The following is a 17659-nucleotide window of genomic DNA, read 5'->3' as shown; positions in this document are numbered from 1 at the left end:
GGCATATGAGGAAGTCGAGGCTAACTTCCGAACCCAATCCTCGAGGTCGGGTACCGCTTGTGGCATCCAAGGGGCAGCTGTATATCGGAGAAAGACATCAGATAAAATCGGAGAAAGATACGAAAAGCAACGTCTTATGAAAACCACTTACGGTTGAAATTTCATTCCTCGGGGAACAACATCTTCTCTTCTGGAATGAGGTCACGGGTCCTCACCTGGATATAATGGCCCATCCAACCCCGATCCTTGTCTTCGTCGATGCTCGACATCAAAGCCTTCGATGCCCGATGATGAAGCCTGATTAGTCCTAGAAAGATTTGAGGCCGATACAATCGTATGAGATGATTCAGGGAAAAATCCAGCCCCCCGTCCTTGTTGGAGAAGAAGCAAAGTAAGGTTACTATACGCCATAGAGAAGGATGAATTTGACCGAGGATGACCTAATATCTTTTGTAAAAATCAATGATCACTGGGTCGACGGGACCCAACGTGAAGGGATAAGTGTAAACACTTAAAAACCCCTCCACATGAGTGATGGCGCTCTCTTCGGGAGAGGGAATTTGCAACACAACCTCGGAACCCCAGTTGTAGTCTTTCCTCGCAGCCTCAAGATGACCCTCCGTTATCGAGCACACGTACATCAACACATACTCGTATCTACCCGGAACAGACGAAGGATTCTCAACCTTAAAATTGATCTTCAGAGTGCACATGCCAGGGACATACTCATGGGGAGGCGGCTCCACTTGCGCCTTGTCGCCGGACGGCCATGAAGAAGAAGCTTTCTCCTTCTGAGGTACAGTTTCCGAAGTTTTTGCCATTGATGTAAGAGAAAGAAAAGCGAAGGAAGATGAAAGGTTGATGGTGCCAAAAGCTGATGAAGGTGGCTTTACAAGCGGCGAAATAGAGGCAGAAAGAGTAAGAAAATTTGGGAGATTGAAGATGTAAAAGTGGTAAATGATAAATGGAAGGGCAATTTAAAGGTTTATACCGTGGCGGTTCAGTATCATCGGTGACCGACCACCGTATGACGTGCATTAAATACCTTGAAAGACTAAATTGACGGGACAACTATCACATACGTCACGATCGAGCCCGGTAAAAACGTCAACTTATAATACGATCGAGCCGTCGAAAATCATATTTTGGTCGAAATAGATTTTGGTCTCCGTACGTTTGATCGAGTTCAAATGGTAAGCGATCGAAGTGAGAGTTCGAGATGAGTTCTGAGGATAGTGCATACAAGCCTCGAGCTCCAAGACCGATCGAAAAATCGGCTCGGTATCATTGTCAAGCCCATGACCAAATCGAACCGCAAGGCAAAGAGAAGGTTGTCGGAAATGCACAGGCCGATTGACACTCACCCCGAATATCGAACTCGAACTCAAGGCAGAGGGCTCGACCCAATACCGAGCTCGAGCCATTATCGAGCTCGAGCCAGTATCGAGTTCGCAGACAGGAGTCGTTGCAACCGCACTAGGGGAGAGAATCTTGGTAGGAATCGAGGAAGGGACAATTCATCATGGGTTCTCCACTATATATTTTTTATTGTAAATAATAGTAAGATCCCTCTACTATAAAGTGGGAATCCTTGTAAACATAGGGGAAAGATTGTAAGAAAAGACTACTTCTGTTTATTGAAGAAAATCTCTTAAGCTTGTTTTTTACTCAACATACTCATTCTCCTAGTTCAATAATTTATATCTCATTTCTATAGCCAAGAATCCAAACATTTCCACTTCTGCATACGATTTATGTCAGGATATATCGCATATCCTTAGAACTACTGATAAATTTAACTATATCCGATTTTTTGGGTAAACACTTCCATCTCCATAAGTTTTTTCTCACTTCATGGTAGATTTTTTTATACGTATTAAGAAGAATTTGAACTATTTTATATTTTTTCAATATAAATTATATATTTATTTACCTGCAAAAGATATTTAATCAACTTTATGATAGCCATTTCTGTTCTTTCTTATCATCTTCTATTATTTTGTAAGTATATTCATATTGATTTATTTTCTTTGTTATGGACAATTACGCTTTATAATTTGCTTATAATGTTTAATTTTCACTTATAGGTATGCTATTTTCTTTCATATATTCCTTCATCAAGAAAAGGAAGAAAAACCATTAACATTCTAATTTAATTAAAACAAACAATATAAAATTCAAAAACATTAAAGAATTTGACCTTAGTGGAAAATGAAATATGAAGAAATAAAAAAGTCATATCGACCGGTATTATAAATAGACATTACATAAACGCATAGTAAATAAATAGAGACAAGAAGAAATCTTAGATTCTCTTTTTGGCATGACTCGTTTATTCTCTCTGAACTCTAGATAGCATGTTTAACATTTTTAATCCTCTTCCCTCTTATGGAGTAACTTTGTTTACATGTAAAATAGAAAATAAAAGTATGTCATCATTATAATTATGGTTAAAAAGTTAAACTCGCCTTAAAACTTGCAAGATAAAATAAAAGAGTATAACATTGCATAGAAAAATCAATATTTTAGCACCACAAGAATCTGCTTCGCGCAACAAAGGCTTTAGCAATATTATCAATTGCATGATTTTTCTCACTCGTCAACACGGAACTTTACGGTAGTTGCCTTCATTTGATCTTTGCACCGAATTTTTATGAGTTCGTCCACAGTTTCACAATACGCAAGTAATTTTTATTTACTGAATATAAAGGACGGAGAATTCCGTGACCTATCTCTAAGCCTCCCATTCTTATTTTTGGTCTAAATTTCTGAATGTCTTTAGCTTTTTTAACTAAATAATCATGTCTTTAAAAAATTAGAGAATACCTACAGATTATTGCATTACTTGGTAGTGTTCGGTTTTTATCTAATTAATTTAAATAAAGAGGTGTGAATGAGAAATAAAAGAATAATATTTGGATGGAAACAAAAAGTTGAAGCATTCCGTTACTATTGCACTTTGTCCCTCGTAAGGGAATGAAAGGAAAATCTTTGAACTTATATAGAGAAACACATCTTCTAGCTCTTAAAGAGTTGAAAAGAAATGGTGCATCGCACCGTCATCGACGTCGCTCGCTCGGCTTCGGCTTAGGCTTCAGATTTTATTGACAAATATTTTGGACCAAATTTATTTCCTGTTTTTTCCGTTATTTATTTTCTATTCTGATATTTTTTTGCGGAATATCTTAATTCAAAATTCGCGGCGGTAATTTTTTCAACAGTTAGATTCGCGTCTAATGGCGAACAAACACCTTCTCAAACGAACATGTATCTTGACACCTGTTGAAATCTAAATTGTTGGCTATAAATATATAGGAATAGCCTCATTTTCAATCATCAAAAATCTGAAAACTCTCCCCTTTCTCTTCTGTATTTTTACATTATTTTTCCAAAAGCAAAACGTAAGTATCAGTGTAGTTTACTGGCGTTTGTTGAGTTCAACGAGATTCTGTAATTTCTATTGCCAATATTACAAAATAGTTGTTCCGTTCTATCATGGGAGAAATTAATCCAATAACCTTAGGCAACAGTGAGTGAATTAAATTCTTTAAGGAAACACAATTTCCTGTTGAGCTTGGAACTTTTATTCTTCGGATTCTATTTCTGTTTGTTTCTGATTTCATTTTATTTTGTAGAAATTATTTTTCGAATACAAATTACTACCGGTAGAACAATTTTGTTCCTTCTTAAATTAGAGAATACTTCTTGAAAAGTTATTTTCTCTTATATGTAAGGATTTTTTATAGGACAATTTTATTCCTTCTTATGGGTACTTATCTTGATTATTTAATTAGTTCTTTTTTCTTTTTTGTTAAATGTTACACTGTTGTACTAAAGTAATAAACGTAACAATGACTTATCCATAGTTATAATTTAAAATTTAGAATGGACCAAATCAAGATATTAATTAAAAAAATATAAAAAATAAAAGGGACAATATTTGTCTTTTTGTAATTTAATTAACTTTTAAATAAAATTTATACTCTTTGTGCATACATATGACATTGATTACATCCTGTTTTTTCCTATTTGTTAATTTTTACTTTTAGTTGCTTAAAAGACCATACCAGAAGACCTTCTCTTGCTATATCTGTTTAAGTTTGAAGTTTTTATCTTTAAATCATTATAGAGGTCCAATATGAAGCCGTAGACTTACCATAGTTTTAGGACTCTGAATGTACAATTGTTGCGTCAAATTTGGGGTTGTCTTTCTTCGTTTGATAATTTAGTTAATAAAAAAGAAGCATGCTGTAAATTACATTTTATCCTGCATATAATGTATATCTAAAGGGCCATTTTAGGCTATTTTTGTCACGACCCAAATTTCCTATAGGCCATGACGGCGTCCAACGTCACCGCTAGGCAAGCCAACATTAAACTAACTGTGTATCTACTCTTTTAATATTTTTGAAATAGTTGATTTTTAATTATTACATAAGTAAGATATGAGATAATTTAATAAAATAAAACGTAACAAACTGTATGATAGTGAAATAAATACTCAAAAATCAATAAGTGTCTACTAGCAAAATTTCAAGACCTGGTGTCACAAGTGTATGAGCTATTAGTAGAATATACAAAACACTAAACTAATGTCTGAAATAAAGTAAATAAAAAGTAAATACAAAAGAAAGACCTCGGGTGCTGCAGAACGGCTCGGAAGACAGCTTACCGCTTAGTCTCGATGTATCAGGAGTGCGCGCCGGGATGATGCCCAGATGCGCCTGCCTCAGATCCTGCACGTTTAGTGCAAAAGTGTAGCGTGAGTATATAAATAACATGTACCCAGTAAGTGTCGAGTCTAACCTCGAAGAAGTAGTGACGAGGGGTCGACTTCGACACTTACTTTGGGCCTAACAATAAAATACCGAAATTTTAAATAAGCATGAGTTATGTAAAAAATATTAAATCTCTATAACAAGCGATAAACAAATATTTCTTTCACTAATCGTAAATCCCAAGTCAATTTCTATCATTTAAATAATTGTAACCTCTCAAGCCAATAAAATCATATTAAGAAGATTTAGCTCCAAGTATTATTACGCACGATTTATGCCAAGGTCGTATGTCCCGATCCAAAATATATGTATATATTATGTGCACTGCCGAGCATCGAACGACACGAACTATAGATGCTTATATTAACCTGTCGAGGCGAACGGCCCGCTCCCATGAGAGTAGAGGAAATTTACCTCGCTCTCGAAAATACTTGCGACGCGAGTGGACATAGATTTCTCAAAGTTATTATAAAATTCTTCCATTCTTCCCCACACATAAGAAATTTAAACGGAAGACTCTAAATCTTAAAATACTTAATCTCAGTTGTAGTTAAAATAATTAATATGTATGACCAACATAATAGAGCAAACAAATCATGGTGTATCCACCTGCCCTCTGCCTCTGGGCAGCCAGACGGCTGGTGCTGTAATCATAGGCTGGTGGCCCTGCTATACTGCCTTGCTCCGAAGTCTGGGAAAAAACCTCTTCATATGATCAGGATCCCCACACTCATAACAACCCCTCGGAAGGGAGGACTACTGACCTGAAGTCTGACCCTGATGGCCTGAATACCCACTGGAGGAACCCTGAATAGCTGGCGGCCGGTAGGAACTCTCTGGCATGGCGCTGAAGTAGGACCGCACTGGAACACCCCGAGGCGGCGGCGGTGCTAGATATGTGGGCCTACTAGACTAACCCCTCACGAACTGATCCCTGCCCCCAGCCAGGGCACCACTGAACTCTCCAGAAAACCGAAACCGCTTATCCCGCGTAGCCTGCTCTCGACCACGCTGACGTGCACCCTCGATCCTCCAAGCTATCAGTACAACTAGCTAGTAAGAAGTCCACATCTCAACCTCTCTGGCCATAGTGGTCTGGCTAGCAGAGTGCAAACCTTCTACAAACCTCTGCACTCTCTCTACATCGGTCGAAAGTATCATAAGCGCATGGCGAGACAACTCAGAAAATCTCGCCTCATAGTCGGTCACCAATATTTGGACCTGCTGGAGCTGCTCGAACTGAAATTGCAACTCTTCCCTATGAGAGGGCGGAATGTATATGTCCAAGAAGAGGCGTGTGAACTGGTCCTAAGTCACGGGAGGAGAACCTGCTGGTCTGCCGAGAAGATATGACTGTCACCACCTACGGGCTCTGCCCTTCAGCTGAAAGGTAGTAAAATCCACCCCATAGGACTTTAATATCCTCATATTGTGCAGTCTGTCCCTGCACTGATCAATAAGGTCTTGTGGGTCCTCATATCTCTCACCTCCAAAGACAGGAGGTTGTAGCCTGGTCCATCTGTCCAATAGCCTATGCGGATCGCCGACCACAATAGGTATGGCCCTAGGTATAGCTGCTACAACTGGCTAAGCTCCGCTCACGGGTAGTGCACCCGGGGTCTGATATACGGTAGCTGCATGCTCTGGAGCCTGAGCTGTAGGGGTCTGTGCTCCCCCTCCTGCCTGAGATGTGGTTGGGTCTGCTGGAAATAAACTAGCCTATGTCATAGAATCCATGAACCGTCGCACACGGTCCATGACCTCCTGGAATCCCAGTGCGAACATGAAATCCACGAGGGCTGGCTCTGCTGCAGGCACCTCGCCCTGCTCCTCAATAATAGGATCCTCCACTGGATCACTGTCGGCATAGTTGGGGCAACTCTAGGACATCCTCATCCACTACTACGAGATGGAGCCCTCCCTCAGCCTCTCGCAACAGGGGAGAAACTCCTCCATGATCGGGTACATCTGTTGCGCGCGTTCTCACCATCTGCGATAGAATAAGAGAAAGATACTTAGCACAACATCAACTGCATGATAGGATATGAAGAAAGAGTAGTTTCCTAATACCCTATAGCCTCTCGAAGATAAGTACGGACGTCTCTGTACTGATTCACAAGATTCTATTAGGCCTGCTCATAACTTGTGAGACCTATGTGAACCTAGTGCTCTGATACCATATTGTCACGACCCAAATTTTCTATAGGCCGTGATGGCGCCCAACGTCGCCACTAGGCAAGCCAACATTGAACTAACTATGTATCTACTCTTTTAACATTTTTAAAATAGTTGATTTTTAATTATTACATAAGTAAGAGATGAGATAATTTAATAAAATAAAACAAAATAAATTTTAAGATCAAGTGTAGTGAAATAAATACTCAAAAATCATTAAGGGTCTACTAGAAAAATTCCAAGACCTAGTGTCATAAGTGTATGAGTTAGTAGTAGAATACACAAAATACTAAACTATTGTATGAAATAAAGTAGATAGAAAGTCAATACAAAAGAAAGACTTCGGGTGCTGCAGAACGGCTAGGAAGGCAGCTTACCGCTTAGTCTCGATGTATCAGGAGTGCACGTCGGGATGATGCCCAGATGCACCTGCCTTAGATCCTGCACGGTTAGTGCAAAAGTATAGCGTAAGTACATAAATAACATGTACCCAGTAAGTGTCTAGTCTAACCTCGAAGAAGTAGTGATGATGGGTCGACTTCGACACTTACTTTGGGCCTAACAATAAAATACCGAAATTTTAAATAAGCATGAGTTATGTAAACAACCATAAATCTCCATAACAAGCGATAAACAAATATTTCTTTTACTAATCGTAAATCCCAAGTCAATTTCCATCATTTAAATAACTGTAACCTCTCAAGCCAATAAAATCATATCAAGAAGATTTAGCTCCAAGTATTATTACGCACGATTTATGCCAAGGTCGTACGTCCTGATCTAAAATATATGTATATATTGTGTGCACTGTCGAGCATCGAACGACACAAACTATAGATGCATCTATTAACCTGCCGAGGCAAACGAACCGCTCCCATGAGAATAGAAGAAATTTACCTCGCTCGCGGAAATACTTGCGACGCGAGTGCACATAGATTTCTCAAAGTATTATAAAATTCTTCCATTCTTCCCCACACATAATAAATTTAAATGGGAGACTCTAAATCTTAAAATCCTTAATCTCAGCTGTAGTTAAGACAATTAATATCTATGACCAACATAATAGAGTAAACAAAGCATGGTGTAAGCCTAAGACTACCCGTATATCACATAGAATATAGCTACGCACCTAGTCGTACGTAGCTCCCTATACATATAATTCACAAAAAAAATACGCCTAAGGGGATGAGTTCCCTCTTACAAGGTTAGGAAAGAGACTTACCTTATTCTCAAGCTCACTACCGATCCAAAAATATGCTTTAAATCCTCAACACGTTGTCAAAAGACCCGAAACTAGTCAAATGTTATATAAATTAATCAATACATGTTCAAAAGTTCATAATTTAACTATTAGAGTAATTACCCAACCCAAATTGGAAGATTCCTAAAATTCACCTCCGAGTCCACGTGCCGAGATTTCGGAAATTTTCGAAGAAAGTTGTTACCCATAACCTCACGAACTCAAATATATAGTTTTCACTCAATTCCATAATCATTTTCGTAGTTAAATCCCATTTTTATTAAAACCTAGGTTTTTCACCCAAACCTATGATTTTCACAGATTTACATGTTAAAACCTACCCATAATCTATGTATTTAACTCACATTGGATAGAAATTACTTACCTCCAAATTAATAGGTGAAAACCCCTCTCAAGAAGCTCCGCAATCGCCCAAAAGGTGAGAGAAATGGGTTAGAAATGACTTAAGTCCCGTAATAAATGAAGCTTTCTGCCTTCAGGACTTTCGCATCTGTGGTCACTGGGCCGCATCTGCTGCACCGCTTCTGCGGAGAAAGGTCCGCTTCTGCAGAATTCCCCAGGCCCAGCACTTCCCGCTTCTGCGGATGGCTATGTGCTTCTGCCACCCAATCGCACCTACGGGCGAGACCTCGCAGAAGCGAGGCCGCTTCTGCGCGTGCTTCTCTGCTTTTGCGGCCTCTGGCCAAATGCCCAAAAGCCGCTTCTGCGGGCTCGCAACTGCGGCCATAAGCTCGCAGGTTCGGGCACACCAGAACTGGTGCACCAGCAGCCCTTTTGAGTCCTAACTCGATTCGTGCATCGTCCGGATTGCACCCGAGGCCCCTCCAAACATACCAACAAGTTTGTAAACATGAGACAGACTTGCTCGAACTCTCAGAACGCAGAAAATAACACCAAAACTAAGAATCACACCCGAAACCAAATCAAATCTACTTATGAACTTCAAGTTCTTCCAACTTGATCCGAACACGCCGAAGCATACCTAAACTACTCGGAATGACACCAAATTTTGCGTGCAAGTCTTAAATCACCATACAGAACTATTCCTAGGCCTGAAATCCCAAACGGACCTCGATAACATCAAAACCTACTCTAAACCAAATTTAAAGAACTTTAAAACCTTCAAGGTGCCAACTATCAATATTAAGCACCGAAAGGCTTTCGGGTCATCCAAAACCTGAACCGAACATACGCCCAAATCCAAAATCATCATACAATCCTATTGGAACCGTCAAATCCCGATTTCGAGGTCGTTTACTCAAAATGTTGACTCAAGTCAAACTTAGCCCCTTTTAGCCAACCTTAAGGAACCAAGTGTTCCGATATCAACCCGAACCCTTCCAAATCTCGAGCGAACCATCCCCGCAGGCCATAAAATAGTAATAGCACATACGAAGAGTTTTATTTAGGAGAACGGGGATCTAGAAAGCAAAACAACCGGTTGGGTCGTTACAATTTTCGTCTACCAACATTATATTCCTTCTTTTATAATGAACTAGTCTTAGGGTACGCGCTTTGCGCGTGTACCCCATCTCGATGAGTGATTATTTAAAAAAATAGATATTCCATTAAAACTGTTTAAGATTATAAATAAAAATTTCAGCTCCAGAGTTGATAAATGTTGATCATATATATATCTAACTCAATAAAGGAAGAAATTCTGCTTCATAAAATTCATCGATCATCATTCCATATATGTAACTTAAACTTAGTTTTATTTTTATAATTTTATCATCTCAACTTTACAAATTATCATGCCTCCATTTCAGTTTATACAAGAATACGTAGCATTTGAAAATTTAAGAGTGTGTACCCTTATTAATAAAAATAAATAATCAATATTCAAAATAAGTGTTTGAAAAAATTATTAAGCTCCTGAAAATAATAAATATCATAGGTAATTACAAAATCTGTGTTTATAATTTACCACCAATTGAGAATTCTTTACCCCCATTAACTTTTGGATTCCACTCAAATTCGTGAAGTGGTTGATTTATCAAAACTAAAAGCGGAAAAATCTTAATTAATTAGTTGACTTCAAAATATTATATAATAGTAAAGGTTATTAATTAATTATGGTATGGTTTCTCTCTCATTTATCTTTTATTATCTTAAATATTTTCTTAGTAAACTAATCTCATTATTGAAAAACCAGTAAAAAAAATAAATCATTGTTTAAGTAGGAAAGGGGTCCAATTTTAATATTTGTAATTTTGTTTTGATAACCTGATGAAAATTAAGTTTTTTTTGTTTTTACACTGTCATTGTGGGGTGCCTTGATGAAGGAGAAAGCTCACGAGCTGGGGAGGAGGTTGTTGGCTATGGGGGCCTGGAGAAGTAGTGGGAAAGCAAGCGGTATGTGGACGATGACGGAAAACAGTATTAGGGAGGCGGCAAGAGAGGTGCTATGGGTCTCGAAGGGTTACTCGGGCGGGCACAGGGGTGACTGGTGGTGGAACACCGAAGTCCAGGGTAAGGTGGAGGGAAAGAAAGCAGTGTATCGGCGGTTAGTGGAGAGTAAGGACGAGAAGGAGAGGCAGATGAACAGAGTAAGCTATAAGGAAGCTAAGAAGGTGGCGAAGTTAGCGGTCACGGAAGCAAAGAATGCAGCATTTGGTCGCATGTACGAAGAACTGGGGCACAAAGGCGGAGACAAGAAGTTGTTCCGGCTGGCCAAAGCGAGAGAGAAGACAATTCGTGATCTAGACCAAGTGAGGTGCATCAAGGACGAGGAAGGCCGAGTGTTAATGGAAGACGTGCAGATTAAGCGGAGGTGGCAGACGTACTTCCATAAGCTGCTGAATGATGAAGGGGACCGAGACATTGTGCTAGGAGAATTGGAGCACTCCGAGTGTCACCGAGATTTCAGCTACTGTAGGCGCATTAGAGTCGAGGAGGTTGTCGGGGTTATGCATAAAATGAGCAGGGCAAGGGCGACATGGCTAGACGAAATTCCAGTAGAATTTTAGAGGTATGTGGGTAGAGAAGGATTAGAGTGGCTAGCTGGACTGTTTAATATTATTTTCAAGACGAAGGAGATGCTAGAAGAATGGAGGTGGAGTACGATAATTCCGCTATACAAGAACAAAGGCGATATCAAGAACTGTAGCAACTATAGGGGCATCAAGCTACTCAGTCATACCATGAAAGTGTGAGAGGGGGTAGTGGAAGCGAGGGTGAGGAGGCTGGTGTCGATATCCGATAACCAGTTTGGCTTCATGCCTGGTCATTCCACTACGGAAGCGATCCATCTTATTCGGAGGTTGGTGGAACTGTACAGGGATATGAGGAAGAATTTACACATGGTGTTTATTGACCTAGAAAAAGCTTATGACAAGGTACCTAGGGAAGTTCTTTGGAGATGCCTGGAGGTGAAAGGTGTTCCGGTGGCTTATATTAGAGTGATTAAGGATATGTATGATGGAGCTAAGACTCGGGGTTAGGAAAGTGAGGGGCGACTCGGAGCATTTATCGGTTGTTATGGGGCTACACCAAGGATCTGCGCTCAGCCCGTTCTTATTTGCTCTTACGATGGCGCACTGACACACCATATTCAAGGGGAGGTGCCATGGTGTATGTTATTCACTGATGATATAGTTCTGATTGATGAGACACAGGATGGTGTTAACGAGAGGTTGTAGGTTTGCAGACGGACCCTTGAGTCTAAAGGATTCAAGCTGAGCAGGACTAAGACTGAATATGTGGAGTTCAAGTTCAGCGGTGTGCCGGGTGAAGCGGACATGGATGTGAGTCTTGACTCTCAAGTCATCCTAAAGAAAAGGAGCTTCAAGTACCTGGGATCGATTATTCAGCAGGATCGGGATATTGCCGAGGATGTTACGCACCGTATAAGAGTAGGGTGGATGAAATGGAGGCTAGCGTCTTGTGTCCTGTGTGACAGGAAAGTGCCTCCGAAACTTAAAGGAAAGTTCTATAGAGCGGTAGTTAGGCCGGCCATGATGTATGTGGTAGAGTGTTGGCTAGTCAAAATTCTCATACCTAGAAGATGAAAGTTGCAGAGATGAGAATGCTGATATGGATGTGAGGACGCACTAAGTTAGATAAGATTAGGAATAAAGATATTCGGGTGAAGGTGGGCGTGGCTCCCATCGAAGACAAGATGTGGGAAGCTAGGCTTAGATGGTTCGGGCACGTGAGGAGGAGAAGCCTCGATGCACCAGTAAGGAAGTGTGAACGGCTGACCTTGACGTGTATGAGAAGAGGTAGATGGCGATCTAAGAAATATTGGGGAGAGGTGATCAGGCGGGACATGATGCGGAAGCAGATTTCCAAGGACATGGCCCTTGACAGGAAGTTATGGAGGTCGAGCATTAGGGTTGTAGGTTAGGAGATAACAGACTAATATGTTAGTATTTTCTTTTAGGCTGCTAGTAGCTCCATATGCGTTCTTAATACTTCATTAGGGTCATAAGTTAGGTTGTAGTATGTTTAGTGGCCCTTTGTGTATATATTATTCCATTGCGTCTGTAGCACTGTGCCTTTGTTATTGCTTAGTGTTACTACTTTGCTCTCTATTTTCTGGTTATTGTGTTGCTGGTGTTATCTTTCTGGATTCCGTTGCTGTTACTGATACACTGTCTCTTTCTTTCTTGTGCCGAGGGTCTACCGGAAACAGCCTCTCTACTCCTCCGGAGTAGGGGTAAGGTCTGCGTACATACTACCCTCCACAGACCCCACTTGTGGGATCTCACTGGGTTGTTGTTGTTGTTGTTAGCATTTTGAAGTCAACTAAAACTTTACTTATTAAAGTTTTCCTTATTTGAACGACTGCATAGAAAATTCTAATATTTAGGGCATCAAAATCAATTACATTTACCCTATACAATATTATAATATTATACTAAAAATATAAATGTTTACGTGTCATATTTCCTAAGAGGATGTGCATATAATGTAATGGAAGGAAATGGCCAAAATTATAATATAGCCGAACCGTAATTTGAAAACTAACAAAGGCAGCAAAATTTTTATATTAAAATAAATAAATAATGGAGCTCTTAATTAAAAATATTCATTTAATTCTTTTTCAACTTCATCATATTAGTAAATTTATTTTTCAAATTGACAAATAACTTTTAAAAAAAAACTTGACAATTGTACTTTAGGTTCAAATAATCTAATTTAAGAAGAGATAAAGAGATATATAAATACGATCTTATTATTTTACCTAATTATATCAAGCATATACTAATTAATCAAAAAATTAAGAAGACAATTAAATAACTTCGATAAGAGGGGCATAGCGAGAAATCATAATAAAGCATCTGATGATTTATGTAAGACATGATTTCTTCTTAAGCTAGCTAAATAGGATTAACATTCATCATTTTTAGGACCTTATATTTTTTCCTATAATATTTTTAATAACTCATACATATTGATTAATATGAATATGCAATATTTAAAAATTATGTGTTCATGAATATAAAGTATACACGTGCAAAGCAGCAACATGCTACTAGTATACGTAAAAGATGAAACTTACTTGAAATTGGAGCTATCATTGTAGAATAGCCTATAAAAGTTGTGACAGTGGTGAGCAGTAGGCAGTAGCATTGCAAGCATAGTTAATTTTTTACTAAAACAAATACAAGACCGTACTCCATTTGAACCCAAAAAGAAAAAAGAAAAAAAAGATGAAGATAAAACGAAAGGACGTTAATGATGAATTTACCTTCCAACTATAGATGTTGGGCAGATTTAGAGGGGTGGAAGGGGGTTTACTTGAATCTACTTCATCGGAAAATTATACTGTACATATAAAACAAAACTCGTTTTGTACTTTTATAGATTATATTTTGAGGTTGCAAAACCTTTGTGAGATTATTGGTTCATAATTTCTTTTAATTTTTTAAACTTTTTTTATTTTTATACCCATTATCGAAAATCCTACCTCTTCCACCGGATGTTAGCATATCAAACCACTACGGCTTTCATTCTTTTTCATTCCAAGCGTGCATGTCTCTTGTTACAAAAAATGTCGCTTAACTTTGTATGAGAATTTCATAAGATAAAAGAATTGCTTAACTTTGTATTAGAATTTCGTATGATAAAAGAAGCCAGGACCTTACCATGATTGACGAACCACTGGTCAATTAGCGGCAAGAAAAAAAGAAACTAATAGCACGCAGAAAAGAGGACCAAGCTTGGAATTAAAGAGTTTTCATCATTATTGTAGAAATCGAATAATAAGCGATGTCCTTAAGAATTATTGGTGGAAGAAGTTAGCTTCTATAAGTTGAAGTAATTAATTGCAATACGACTATAACTTTAACTCCATAAATATTTAGTCATAATGAAGAAAATAATAAAGAAAATTAATCGATTCTAAAGTCCTAAATATTAAAAAGTTAACTTAATTCTTAATAATTCAAAAGTATGTCCACCAGCTGGTCTGAGCAGTTCTGGTTCACTGCTTGCCCATATTTGGGCTGACTCACTTGTCCTCCCAATTCTAAATATCATTTTCACTTGAAATTTTTCTTTCCCTTATTTTAAAATTTTACAATTCTTATGTCCAAACGCCTACAATATATCAAAAGCCATGCGTACAATTGTACAAAGAAAATTAGCATGTTGGATTAGCTAGCTTGGCCTATTTTCCAAAATCAAGCTATCGCTCTGGTGCTAATAAGATAATTATTTTCGAGCCGGTTTCATAATGATATCTCTCAAGAAAATATACTTGGCACAGAAACTGAATTTGGAAGATTTTCAGAGGGTTTTTGCTTGTGTAACTTGAGAGAGTAAGCTTAGATAGCAAGGGTCGTTTCGTTAATTAAGCGTATAGAGTTATGGAGAGATTATAATAATCAATAATCACTAGTTTATTTAGTGCATATGGTTTTTACGAATGTTTGATTCATTGGATTAAAATAAAATATAAAATTTACAATATAAATATTTAAAACTTATTTTAAAATTAACTAAAAATATAAATAGATAAAAAAAAAGTTACTAGTATTTTAGATATTTTGTTACTGCCTACAGAAATACTGATTACTGAAGAATAAGATTAAAGTATAAAGACCTGCTTGTAGATTAAAATTGTTTATAAGCAAATTTTAAAAGTAAATAATTTTTAGATAATGCTTAAAACTAAAAAAGATTACAAGTTAAAAACCTCATGTAATTCTCCCTTTTCCTTTTTTGCTTGAGGAAATGATTCTTCTGTCACCTATAATTTGGATAAAATTAATTGATTTATAAAGATCTCGAGTGGTCTCCTCTGTTTTCTTTCCTTATCTTTTGTAAAATGTATCTTATATAACTGAAATAAAATTGAGATAAAACAAACTTTTTTGTTACATAATTGAGCCTAGTCCCTTTTTTCACACTGTATTAGATCTTATACTGTAACGACTCGACTGGCCTTTTTGAGTGTCTTAGACCCCGTAAAATTTTATTGCTAATTCGAGTAATTTCGAGCTTAGGAATACAATTTAATTTAGACACGAGCCACATGAGAATTACTAGAGTAAATAAAGTTATTTGGATACTTGGGGATAATTATTTATTAATCTATGAGTGATGTAATAATGGGGAACTCTTGAATATTAATTTCAAAGCAATAAGACTAAAGAAAATACAGTGAGCTATCTCCCCATAGCGTAGCTATAGCACAGGAGGGAAGCTAAAAATTTTAGCAAACCAGTGAGCTAAAGCCTTATAGCACAGGGATAGCACCAGTGGAAAAATACTGTATCCGATTTTAGCAAACCAGTGAGCTAAAGATTTATAGCATAGGGATAACAACAACAACAACAACAACAACAACCCAGTAAAATTTCACTAATGGGGTCTGGGAGGGTAGTGTGTACGCAGGCCTTATCCCTACTCCGAAGAAGTAGAGAGGTTATTTCCGAAAGACCCTCGGCTCAAAAAAAATAAAAAGACAAAAGGACAAAAAGGAGACAATATTAGTATCACAACAACAATCATATGATAAATAAAAACACCATGAAATCCAGAAGAAGGATGCAAAGCAAAGGGAGACAATATTAGTAAATATTAGTATCACCACAACAATCATAAGAACAATAGGAACACCATGAAATCTAGAAGAAAGATGCAAGGAAAAAGCGATAGCTAGTAAATAGGACATGCACTGAAAAGCGAAATAGTAAGCCACAACATTGCCACTAGCTATCTTAGACAAAAATCTTACATGGCTAGTCCCACAATGGTACGAAGTAAGGCACGACTCAAGTACCTCCTAACCTACAACCCTAATACTCGACTTTCACATCTTTCTATCTAGTGTCATGTCCTCGGAAATCTGGAGTCTCGCCATATCCTGCCTGATCACCTCTCCCCAATACTTCTTAGGCCGCCCTCTACCTCTTCTCGTGCCCTTCACAATCAGTTGCTCACACCTCTGTACCGGAGCATCTAGGCTTCTCCTCTGAACATGTCCAACCATCTAAGCCTCGCTTCCCGCATCTTGTCATCAATGGGAGCCACATGCACCTTCTCCCGAATATCATCATTCCTAATCTTATCTATCCTAGTGTGCCCGCACATCTACCGCAATATCCTCATTTATGCTACTTTCATCTTCTGGATATGTGAGTTCTTAACGGTCCAACACTCAGCCCCATACATCATGGCCGGTCTAACCAGCGCTTTATAAAACTTACCTTTGAGTATCGGTGGCACTCTCTTTTCACACAGGACTCCAGATGCTAACCTCCACTTGATCCATCCTGCCCCAATACGGTGTGTGACATCCTCATCGATCTCCCCTCCTCCCTGGATAACCGAACCAAGGTACTTGAAGCTGCCTCTTCTCGGGATGACCTGCGAATCAAGCCTCATATCCACGCCCACTTCCCCTAGCTCAATGCTGAACTTACACTCCAGGTATTCCGTCTTCGTTCTGCTCATCTTGAAACCCTTAGACTCAAGAGCCTGTCTCCAAACCTCCAGCCTCTCGTTAACACCGACTCGCGACTCGTCAATCAGAACTATGTCATTGGCGAATAGCATGCACCATGGTACATCCCCTTGAGTATGGTGTGTTAACGCGTCCATCACCAGGGAGAATAAGAACAGACTGAGCGCAGAACCTTGGTGTAACCCCATTACAACCGGAAAATGCTCAGAGTCACCTCCTACTGTCCTAACCCGAGTCTTAGCCCCATTATACATGTCCTTAATTGCCATAATGTACGGAACCGACATACCTTTTGCCTCCAGGCATCTCCAGAGAATTTCTCTAGGAAACTTGTCATACGCTTTCTCTAGGTCAATAAACACCATGTGCAGATCCTTATTCCTCTCTCTGTATAGTTCTACCAATCTTCTAACAAGGTGTATAGCTTATGTAGTCTAACGACCCGGCATGAACTCGAACTGGTTGTCGGATACAAATACCGTCATCCTCACCCTCGCTTCAACCACCCTCTCCCACACTTTCATGGTA

At 38.6% G+C, this 17659-nt stretch overlaps 1 protein-coding gene across 1 annotated transcript; it reads left to right on the top strand.

Moving 5' to 3' along the window:
• Positions 1-10580: 10580 nt before the first annotated feature.
• Positions 10581-11183, top strand: LOC138894426 (uncharacterized). Its single transcript, XM_070179124.1, has one exon. It carries the CDS (start codon positions 10581-10583, stop codon positions 11181-11183), a length of 603 nt encoding a protein of 200 aa, XP_070035225.1.
• Positions 11184-17659: the final 6476 nt, after the last annotated feature.

The sequence above is a fragment of the Nicotiana tomentosiformis genome, chromosome 6, assembly GCF_000390325.3.
Source record: "Nicotiana tomentosiformis chromosome 6, ASM39032v3, whole genome shotgun sequence".
NCBI lineage: Eukaryota > Viridiplantae > Streptophyta > Magnoliopsida > Solanales > Solanaceae > Nicotiana > Nicotiana tomentosiformis.
The sequence above is the reverse complement of the archived record's forward strand: the minus strand, read 5'-3'. Positions and strand labels throughout refer to the sequence as shown.